Source organism: Pseudoliparis swirei, chromosome 6 (genome assembly GCF_029220125.1).
Source record: "Pseudoliparis swirei isolate HS2019 ecotype Mariana Trench chromosome 6, NWPU_hadal_v1, whole genome shotgun sequence".
Taxonomy (NCBI): Eukaryota; Metazoa; Chordata; class Actinopteri; order Perciformes; family Liparidae; genus Pseudoliparis; species Pseudoliparis swirei.
This window is the reverse complement of record NC_079393.1, coordinates 6,610,273-6,621,930: the sequence shown is the minus strand read 5'-3', so window position 1 is coordinate 6,621,930 and position 11,658 is coordinate 6,610,273. Positions and strand designations below refer to the sequence as shown.

At 41.3% G+C, this 11,658-nt stretch overlaps 1 protein-coding gene across 2 annotated transcripts in view; it reads right to left on the bottom strand.

Annotated features, from left to right (window-relative positions):
• syt12 (synaptotagmin XII) overlaps positions 1 to 11,658 on the bottom strand; it is a 25,278-nt gene continuing 13,620 nt past the window's right edge. Inside the window, exons 2-9 of one of the 2 annotated variants that reach the window (XM_056416357.1) lie at positions 11,261 to 11,321; positions 10,588 to 10,781; positions 8,908 to 9,312; positions 4,803 to 5,018; positions 3,926 to 4,046; positions 2,553 to 2,686; positions 1,587 to 1,792; positions 1 to 540 (exon numbers count right to left, since the gene is read on the bottom strand). In XM_056416357.1, coding sequence (XP_056272332.1) covers positions 1,619 to 1,792; positions 2,553 to 2,686; positions 3,926 to 4,046; positions 4,803 to 5,018; positions 8,908 to 9,312; positions 10,588 to 10,781; positions 11,261 to 11,306 — 1,290 coding nt within the window. In that variant the 5' untranslated portion in view covers positions 11,307 to 11,321 and the 3' untranslated portion in view covers positions 1 to 540; positions 1,587 to 1,618. The remainder of the gene's footprint in view (positions 541 to 1,586; positions 1,793 to 2,552; positions 2,687 to 3,925; positions 4,047 to 4,802; positions 5,019 to 8,907; positions 9,313 to 10,587; positions 10,782 to 11,260; positions 11,322 to 11,658) is intronic. The other variant, XM_056416358.1, reaches the window with a different exon arrangement.

Genomic DNA, 11,658 nt, shown 5'->3' with positions numbered 1-11,658 from the left:
TTGTACTGTTGAATTTCTTTTATTTCAAACAGCATTCACACAATACACTGTATTCTTGAGGCACATTCACATCGAGTGCTAAATAACTTCATGCGTGGTCAAATTGAAGGCTACAGCTTTTGTGGAATCAAATGCAAATGAAAATATTGCTTTGTTATTTGGCACGGAAGGAAATATTGTCTCGGTGTGTTATTTTTTGGATTGTAGTGAAGTGAAGTGAGGAACGCAACCAGAAATATAATCTATGTTCTGCGTGATTGAAACGTAAATCACACGAAGCGGATGATGCTTCTAGATTTAGCAGTATTTCACACGGTAATTCACATTCAAAGTTCAACAAAATAGCACTATTGCACGATGTTGTAGAGAATATCTCGGACGGGTGAAAAGCCACCTTGACTTTCTGACTTTTGAGAGACACATGTCACATTATCTTCATTTTCATCATCAACACATTTAGCAAAATTACAATTCAGGCTGCAAAGTGTCTCTTATGGTGTTTTAACCAGGAACAGCGTTGATGAGAAGTTTGCAGGTATCCTAATGAGAAGAAGAAAAAGTGACACACACAACTATAAATCAGAATATCAAGGTGTTTCCTCAAAGACAAAATGAACCGTGAAACCATTTAAAGGGGTTAGTATACTTTACATTACAAGTTAAATTCCCAGAGGTTTTTTTTTAATCACAATTAATTGACCAGCAGCGATATTGGTGTTAAATATAGTGTCGTGTAAATGAACTCTGAGACTGATGTAAAGTTGTAATGATTCACACTCAAACAAAAAAGGCAAAGAGAAGAATGTTCTAGTACACTATTTACACTGTTAAATAGGCTGATGCAATGTGTATTGCATTCATAATGTTAAAAATAGAACAATGTCATGTGATATTCATACGCTGATTACATTTGGCCACCCTGTAACAACTGCTACAAATTACAATTATTTCACCTGGATAAGAGTATACCTGGATTAATTTTTTTCTTTCATTTTTTGTTTTTTGTTGTTTTTCAAAAGCACAATAAATACTGAACATACCAAACTCCTCTAATATTTGTCCGTCTCACTGTTAACAAATGACACAAGCAGAGCTAACTCGACCCGCCGGGAACAAATCAATCGAGTCGGCTCAATCGATGACGTGGAGACAAATGAGAGGCGAGTCCACCCCTCCGTCCAGTCGCTCACTCTCTCGACAGAACAGGCTGCAGCCAGAGTAGGCACCATGCAGAGAGAGGGGGGGTGGTCACTCCTGCCTAGACTGGGCTCCTGGAGATTAATAAAAGTCCAAACTGAAAGATGTTTTTTTTAATTCAGCCATGATTCTCAACCAAAAGGGGTGGGGGGGGGTCAGTAAAAACACTGTGTCACATCCCCTCCTCCCCCCATGAAGATAAGGTGTTTACTCCAACTTATTATTCACTAGCAGAGTGACACATACCCCCCCCCCCCCACACACACACACACACACACACACACACACGGTATCGTCCTGTGGGCCAACAACTCTTATCTCCCTCAAACAGTGAAACAGACTCGTCGTCGAGGGCGACGGGGACGCGCGACGACAATCGAGTGTTTTACTTGAGACGGGTTCGTACGACAGGGACGGCGAGCTAGATCCTGCGTATGGGGTGCCACATGGACACGGGTTTCCTCAGAGTGGCCAGCATCTGGTTCCAGTGGGTGATCCCCATGCCGCTGGCCTCGGGGCCGATGATCACGTGACCCAGGCTCTCACCCCGGCCGTCGTCCGTGGCCTCGGCCACCGTCACCCTCAGGGAGAGTTCCTGGAAACAACACAACGGGGTTACGCAACCCGCCGCGTCAGCATGAGTCAGCGTCTTCTTAGCAAATGGAATTAGCGTAATGGACATGTGGAGTAATGGTAGCCGCTTTTTTAAAACATCACCTTATATAGAGTTAGATATTTGGGATTAAAAAAAAAAAAATGCATCGACTGATACGAGTCATTTTATATTCCAGGAGCATTTAAAGATGATGTCATAGCGATGGGTGTATTAGTATTCATGGCTAAAGATATGGGAATCTTACACACCTTTAATCTTAAAGAGGTCAACACCTGCGCTCCTGTTTTTGTGTGTGTTGTTATTTTTCCTGTAATTATTTAAGTACTGTCATTTCAGTTACTATTTATTGGCAACACTGGTTCCTGAGTCTGTTTTATGTCATCAAATTTCTATCTCATCTTTCCCCTTGACCTATATGTGGATATTCATACACTGTCATACTCCTCTGGTCACATGACATCTATTGTTCTGTCCATCCTGGAGAGGGATCCTCCTCTGTTGCTCTCCTGAAGGGTTCTTCCCTTTTTTCCCCGTGAAAGTTTTTTTGTGGGAGTTTTCCCCTGATCAGATGTGAGGTCAAAGGTCAGAGATGTCATATGTGTACAGATTGTAAAGCCCTCTGAGGCCAATTTGTTATTTGTGACAATGGGCTTTATAAAATAAACTGAATTTAATTGAATTGAATCAATAAAGTGGCATCCCATCATTCCCTGCTTCGGGACCCCCGGCCTCCACAGACCTGCACGACGATGGACGGCACGGAGAAGATCATGGCCTCGTTGAAGATGGGATTCGTGTCGTCCCGTTTGGTGGAAGTCTTCTTCTTGCTGATCTTCCGTCCGTCTTGCAGGAGATACACTTTGACGAACGGATCTGAATAATGACGACGGCGGGAAAAAAACTTGCATTAAAACTCGCGGCGACCGAGTTTTTGAGCAGCGGCGCCAAAGCTGCGGAGCGCTCTGCCTGCAGCCCGAAGGTTTGCAGGAAATCCATCTCAAAAACACACCTGTTTACACTGGCATTTGGTTAATTCAAATATTCTATCTCCTCCTTTTTATCTTCCCTGTTCATTTATTATTATTTGTATATCTTTTACAGTGTATTGCACTTTGCTCTTCTACCTGTGGATGTGTTTTGGCCCCTGTTATTGCCAAATTGTTTAAATTGACGACTGCACTGCACTTTGTGACACTTTATCTGTGATAAGTGGAATATAAATAAACTTTACTTATACTTACATGTTCTAAAAGCAACAAAAAAAACACCCCCCGACACTCAGTTAGTGACGCGTCTAATAAACTCCTCATGAAAGAGTGATCGGGCCAAAATGATGCATCTATTGATCACTGTAGCTTGACGTGAGCAAGTAATTGGTTGCTACGCAACACCTGAAACACATTGTGTCGTGAGAAGACATGAGAGCTAAACAAAATGACATGTTTTCTATTATAATTTATTTTCATTTACAAAATGATGGGAGCGAAAAATGCCACGTAATAAACGCGCGAGGAGGAGGAGGAGGAGGAGCTACCGCGGAGCATGACGGGGCGAAATCCTCACAAGAACTCAAATAAATGCCCCGTCAGATGACAGAGTCATTTTTATTCTTAAATACTTATGAATGAAGACAAAATTGGGCTCCAGCAGAAGGGCCACTTTTCTCATCCAGGGTCAAAGGGGAGGAGCTTGAGCGCCACTAGGGGTCTACCTGTGCACGTGCCTGAGTCACGACATACGAGTGATTTAACCCTCCTGTTACCTTTAGGGTCAATTTGACCCCATTCAATGTTTAACGTCGGTGTTCTTTGGGTTCAATTTGACCCCAGGCTGTTTTTCACTGTGTCAAACATATAAGAAATATCAACTTTTTTATATATTTAAAGGTCTATTTAGGGAGTCAACAAACAAACATAAAGTACCTCACACTTAAACTTGGGAAGCAATATTAATTCTAATAATTTTCTGGAGGTTTTAATTGCTGGGGTCAAATTGACCCCGAGGGTAAAATATGTTAGTAAATGTGAAGGTAACAGGAGGGTTAAAAGAAGTGTGGATGTAGATTATATAAAGATGACAGATCTGTAATTCAAGAGTGTAACAGTGACTTACCTGCGGTGTTCTTGCTGTTGGTCCACGCCAGGCTCTTGCACTTGGCCACAACAACGGTGAGGCGCTCCGCTGTCGGCAGATAGCTGAGCGACAACAGGATCTCCCCCACCACGTCCACAGCCTGCGGAGGCAGACATGGAAGACAACACGTGGCTTTAAAGCACTTTGCACGAGCACGACGTCGTCCATGGGAAAAAAAGCAAATCCCTTCTCACGGAGCTGGAATGTAGCCGAGCGGAGCTCGTTGATCTAATGCGGGCAATTACTTAATAGAAACTTGAAAAATTCTAAATGGTGCGATTCCATTTCACTATTCATTTTGTAAGTTCATCATTTAAAAGACAGAATAAGTACATAGAATTCACACGTTTGAGGGTTCTTATTACTTCTGCGTTTTTATTCCGAGTGATGTCGACGAAAATGCAATTAATTAATTCGTGATAGCTTTTTTGAAAGCTGCTAAATTTATTTATTAATTGTGAATGAAACATGCTCAAAGCCGAGTCATTATTCCACTGGCACACTGCAGACTCACACAGCCATGATTACTGTTGATGGTGTAAAACTAATGTGAGTCAGCATCAGCATTGCTGTGACTGTAATCTCATTACATTTACTGAGGAACGCACTCAACTCTGTTATTGCTATTTATCGAATGTGACGTGTAGTTCTGCTGAACGTCCAGCAGGGGGAGCCAGAGAGCACTTCAATTTACTGCAGGAACGACTGAAAACTAAACTATGCCTGAAACCAAATCATCTGTTACAGCAGTATTGTGATATGATGCATATTGTGTGTGTGTGTGTGTGTGTGTGTGTATTATTTTCTGCATTGCATCGTATCAAATTGTATGCACAATACTAGAATTCTAAGCGACCTTATTGACGTCCTGAAGGTAGAGCCAGGCGTTGAATGGCCGGATGGTCAGGTCCAGGTCGGACAGCTTGAGGTCGGCGACCCCGGCGCTGATGTTTCTCTCGTCAGCGTCGATACCGAAAGCCGCACAACGCAGGCTGTACTCCTCCAGCAGGGACGAGTCCATGGGCACGGAGAAGTGCTCGTCGAAGAGCACGGTGTAGGCGTTGCTCTGGATCTGTGAGAGGCACAGGACACTTCTCTTTTACTCGTAACATCTCGGATAAGTGATCTTTGGGTTCATTTGAGAGGCGCCACCGGACACGGGGGTCTGAGTTGAATTAAGGGTTGATTGCTACTTATGATTTATGGTCAAATACACATAGAGGTGACTAAAACTCCTGCACATAACTGGCTGTTTGCAGTAAGATACATCACAATAATCAACTTTACATCGAAAGCATGTCTCTGGCCTTCACAGTCCGGCTGTGAAGCACACAATGACCAACACTTTACATTTATTAGAGCTTTTGTTCAAGCGGTACACCCAATATTTACAGATTCTGAGATTTATGCTCCCTCAATACAAATGAGGTGAACTTTTTGGTTTTTTCGTTTGTTTTGGACTCTCGGCATCGTACCGATTAAACTCCGAGCAGCGTGTGGGATTAACCATATATAATGGGGTCATTGTTTCTAAAAAAGGCACGTTGCTGTTTTCTTAAATGCAATTTTCAGCACTCAAACTAAATTATAATCACCTTTATTGTGTGGGAGGGGAGCTGCAATTATTCTGTGCACATCCCTCATTTATATATATATATATATATATATATATAAATATATAATTTAGAATATATATTTTATATATATATATTATATATTAAATATATATATATATTATATATATGATAGATTATATATTTTATATATATATATATATAATATTTAGATGCCTGCCAATATATATTTTGTTGTACCAAATTATTATGTTTTTTAGAACCAGCCAAAATAGACAGACAGTGAAGCTGTACAACTTAACTTAGCTTAATACCAGGAGCAACAACAAGCCATAACAAAATGTGTTATCAGAATATATGTCTAACATTTGAGTTTTCTAGTGTCTGGATAGTTGAGAACATGGAGAACATTCTGAGGACACGGTCATGGTGGATATTTGTGTTTACAAACACATTTGTTTCCCTCTGCAAAGAAATGTTTTCACTGAGTTTCACACGGTTAAAAATAGTGACGTGCAAACCCGTCTGCACGCCATGAAAACACTGATTTTGTGTGTTTTTCATCATCCGGTTTCAAAACCACTTTTCAATTGATTTTCTTGGCACCCAAATCAGCTTTTACAATAAAAAGCTGATTTGGCCAGCGTCTGCTGGAGAAGGAGCTGAGACGAGGGTTTACGAGGAGGTCGGAGGTTACCAGGCAACTGGTGAATGTGCAGGGGGGAGAGAGTGGATCTAATAATAGCTCTTTCTCACACCTGTGATTCTTCTCGGAAGTGTTAGATATATATCTGCTCAACACAACACGTTAATACAGATACAGTAGGAATGAATACAACAAAAACATGGAGTGTGTAGTGTAGTGAGGAGGTCACGAGTGAGTTGCCAAATTGAGTGCATGCCTCATATCGAACAGATGAAGAGCACTATAATCTATATATATATATATATTTATATTATATATATATATATATTTAATATTACAACCAATTGCAACATATGTTGAGCACATAAAGATACAACGCAGTATCTCTCTTGGCAATGGCAATGTGTGTGTGTGTGTGTGTGTCTGTGTTCATGTGCATTTGTCTGCGTGTGTGAGAGAGAGAGAGTGTGTGTGTATGTTTGTGTGTGCGAGAGAGAGAGATAACGTGTGTGTGTGTGTGTGTGTGTGTGTGTGTGTGTGTAGGTGTGTGTGTGTTGGGGGAGAATGAGAGGAGAGTGGCATGCACATTGTTTCAGGCAACAACAAAAAAGAGATGAGGGGGCAACAATTGTGGAAAGAGGGAGTGATAGACGGGTGATGGGCAAAAAGAGAAACAGTGACAGCAAAGAGGAGAAAAACGAACGACAGAAAGCACAGGGAAACAGAGGGAGGAGGAGGAGGAGGAGCTGGCTTGAACACTAGGGCGAGAGAAGCCGATGTCAGCGTTTCTTTGGTCTTCACTCTTCTAGATTAAATGATGTTAACACAACACAACATCATGCTCGTGGCCGGTGAGGGCCGGTGAGGGCCGGTGAGTCTGAGTCACCGGCTGTACGAGGCCACAGAGGCCCGGCAGGAAGGAGCCGGTCCTCTGGCATCGCTCCGAGAGCAGAAGGCGAGCGGCAGGTGAACGCCACCCGTCCTCTTCTTGTCTCAGCTGACCCTAAACCTCAGGTTCAAGCTTTTCACCATATAATATATATATATATATATATATATTATATATAATATACATATATATAATATATATATATATTATAAATATATAATATAATATATATATATGTATAAATATAATATATATATATATATAAATATTATATATAATATACATATAAATAATATATATATATATATTATATTTATACATATATATTATATATATATATGTATAAATAATACATAATATGTTATGTATATAATATATAATATATATAATGTTAGGATCTGGAGTTTGTGTCTCGTTTTGTGTCTTGTTTTGAAGTCCTTGTGTCGTCTGTCTCTCTGTGATTGTCTGCCCTGGCCCTGATTGTTTCCTTCTGTGTGATTGCTGGTCCCGCCCTCATTGTTTCCACCTGTGTCTTGTTCCCCGTTGTCCAATCCTCTCACCTTGCCTGTGTATTTAAACCCTGTTTGTCTCATTCCCGGTGTGGCTTCGAACTGTTTGGTCCGAGTTTTTGTCGTCCCTTCTGGTTTGTTGGATTAAAGATTGTTTTTTTGCAGTAATGTCGGCATTTGGGTCCTCTCTCGCTGCGACTAACGCGAAATCACATAATATATAATTATTATTTTTACTAAAGTTTGACTCAGGAACTCATAATATGGTAGTCATGGTGGTGAGTATTAATATAAATTTTTTTTTTTTTGTATTTTAAAAAGCTTTAAACTGCTTCTCAAAGAAAAGCGCACCCTTCTTAAAATATATATAATGTAATGTGTTTGAAGGAGAGATTCAAATGAAAGTCAGATTGTTGGATCTTGTAAAAATAGATTTCCATAAAATTAAAAATCCTATATTGCAATATATTAAAGTTCATATTGTGATATAAATAATGACATTTAGTACATCTGGGGAGGGGGAGGGGATTTCACCTTCGGTGAAATGTGTTTGTTCATTACATTGTCTCGCTCAATGATTTACATGAGTTAACAAATCTCCCCCTGGGGATGAATAAAGTATCTATCTATCTTACTGTCTCTTACACTCAGGATAAATATAGTTTACACACATCGCATAACCCAATCATCTAAACTCTACACAGATTTATTATATTATGACTCTTAATTAGGATCGCGACAAATCGTATCATCGTAAAAAAATGTCTTAATACACATAACGATGATTACATCCTAAAATGAGAGTAAACGCAGGTTAAATTAGAGTGAGCTGAAAGTGAACCACACCAACTCCTGATGAAGGTACAGGGCGTAGAAACAACCTCCACCACTACGTCCAGTAACTGAAACGGGGCTCCGCCCGGCTGCAGGATGGAGGCCTCTCATCTCGTGGGACTCATCCCCATCTATCTAACTCTCTAACCCTCTAACTCTAACCCTCAAACCATAACCCTCTAACTCTAACCCTCTAACCATAACCCTCTAACTCTAACCCTCTAACCATAACCCTCTAACCATAACCCTCTAACTCTAACCCTCTAACCATAACCCTCTAACTCTAACCCTGTAACTCTAACCCTCTAACCATAACCCTCTAACTCTAACCCTCTAACCATAACCCTTTAACTCTAACCCTCTAACTCCTTGAGGCCTCACTTGTGTCTTTGTTTGCAAAACATTTGCAGCTGATTCATTGAAACCTTCAACGTTAACTTTATGAAGTCTTCCTGTCGATTAGTAGAACACAACAGCATGCGTCCACAGGCACAACTCGACTTCCTCACCCTCGTGACCCCCACGCTGATCTCATCCGGCCCCAGGGAGACCCTGATGAAGCAGCCGGGGAAGTCCCCCTCCTCCCTCTCCAGCAGGTCTTTGCCCTGGTGCAGCGTGATGTGGAGGACCCCCGCCCCGTGGCCCGGATGCCTGGACGGCTCAAACTCCAGCGTCACCTCCAGCTGGCCGACGGTGAAGTCGTGGCCGAAGTTGTTGGCGATGGAGGAGATGGAGCTGAGCGAGTCGGTGGACATGGATCTGTTGAGCTGGGCCTGGCCGCTCGGGTCCAGCTCCCTGCTGATCAGCTCCAGGTGACCCAGATCCCGCAAACAGTCCGGGGTGTCGCCGAAGGCCAGGCTGGGCTTGCGGCTGGAGGTGGTGGAGGTCCGCCGGTGGTTGTTGGCGGCCACTCGCTTCAGGGAGGAGTCGAGGAAGGACATTTAGAGGGTGTAAGGACATTTAGAGGGTACTGAGATGGACAACTAACTCACAGTGAACTGTTTGCAACAACAGGAACACACATGTACACACAGTGAGAGAGAATCATGAGTCACTCCTTTTAGCTCTGATTTTGGTCTCCACCTCCTATCAAAGGAAGCTAAATGCTCCACTTCCAGTTGCATCACTACAAACCACACCTTTCACATCGGTTGCCTTTCAACTCAAATAGTTTCCTCGTTGGGAGCATTGGTCCCGTCATGAACTCCACCGAGGAGGTTCTCGTTTCGGGGGTTTGGTTCGTCTGTTTCTCAGCGGGAACACAGAAATATCACTCGCCCCAAATTTCATGACGCTCGGCGGATGGTTTGGAGCGTAGGCCGAGGAGGAACCATCACATCTTCTAGTTCTCAATTATTGTACTGGCCTAAGTGGCGGGTGAGATCTAGAAACTCTATGGCAATTACAACAACAAGACCCCAAGTGGTAAGAAACCAGGATTATCTTCTGACGTGGAGATAGCCATTGACGTGCCATCGAGGCCTAAGACTCTGACGGTGAAGACCAAAGCGAATGAATTTTAAAAGACCAGAAGTTCCTTTGAAATCAGCCGCTTCCGTCTTCATTGGAAACGAAAACCCATCGACCCTCCATGCCACATGAGGGCTCGCCAAGCGAAGAAGATTCTTGATTTGACCTCAACCTCACTAAACCTCTCACCTCCCTGCCTTTAAAGAGAGAGATATATATAAATAAATATATAAATAAACAGATAAATAAATAAACAGATGAATAATAACTACATTTATATACATATACATATATATATAAACATATATATATATATATAAACAAATACATATATAAATGAATAATAAATACATTCATATACATATACATATATATAAACAAATAAATATTTAAATAAATAAATGAATAATAAATACATTTATATATATAAATATATATATAAACATATTTATATATATATATATATAAACATATTTATATATATATAAACATATTTATATATATATATATATTTAAACAAATAAATATATAAATAAATAAATGAATAATAAATAAATTTATATACATATACATATATATATAAACAAATAAATATATAAATAAATAAATGAATAATAAATACATTTATATATATATATATATATATATATATATATATATCTTTAAATAAATGAATATATATATATACATATATATAAAATATATAAACACATAGGTACCTTTTGTCTGACTTCTGAGAAGGAGGTTCCATATTTTTCTTGCAGAACTCGATAGTCAAAGTTGGGGAAGGGGGAGGGCGCGGGGAAGGTTCCAGATTTCCACAACTTCCAGATGTTGATCCCGGCCACGGCCAGGAGCACGAAGAAGCCCACCAGGTAGATCCCCAACTCCCAGCCGGGTGGGTTCCGCACCACTGTAACAAGCACACAAAACAAGCGCTCCAAGAGACGTTTTGGCTTCATAACCGTGTTTATTTTATACGTGACGGTGCCCAGTACCGAGAGTTTAGAGTTTTATTTTATTTAGAGATCAGTAGGAGTCTTTAGAAGTTCACGATCACTGAGCACAATCCGCCTCAAGTATTGAGATCATGAGATGACTTCACGGTGTCTAAAGTTTTATGTAAATCAGATCATTGTTCATAAAAATTAAATGCCGATCCTAAAACTTGAAGCGTCTCATGTCACATTTTACAGGTGGATGATGAGCCGGTGCCGAGTCGGCTTTGACAGCTGTATCTTTACTCCTGGTTCTTTAAGAGACAAGCCAATTACAGGGCGCGTCTAAATGTGTTGTCACGTCGACGGCCATCAGAAACACAAACGGGTTTCTCATCCTCTGAAACACGACAGATGAACGACACCAGGAGAGGAAGATGAACGGTCCACTCACCACTCAGATGGTAGCCTGATATATCCCCACTTAGAGCGGAGGACATGGTGCTGCAGCCAGCCTGGAGGAGGAGGAAGAGGAGGAGGAGGAGGGAGAGGAGGAGGAGGAAGAGGAGGAGGAGGAGGAGGAAGAGGAAGGAGGAGGAGGAAGAGATAAACACATCTATCAGAGTCAAAGTCTGACACCCTCAGTGAGCTCTCCATACTCTAAAGGGGGCCCTCCATACTCTAAAGTGGGCCCTCCATACTCTAAAAGGGGCCCTCCATACTCTAAAGTGGGCCCTCCATACTCTAAAGGGGCCCTCCATACTCTAAAGTGGGCCCTCCATACTCTAAAGTGGGCCCTCATTACTCTAAAGTGGGCCCTCCATACTCTAAAGTGGGCCCTCATTACTCTAA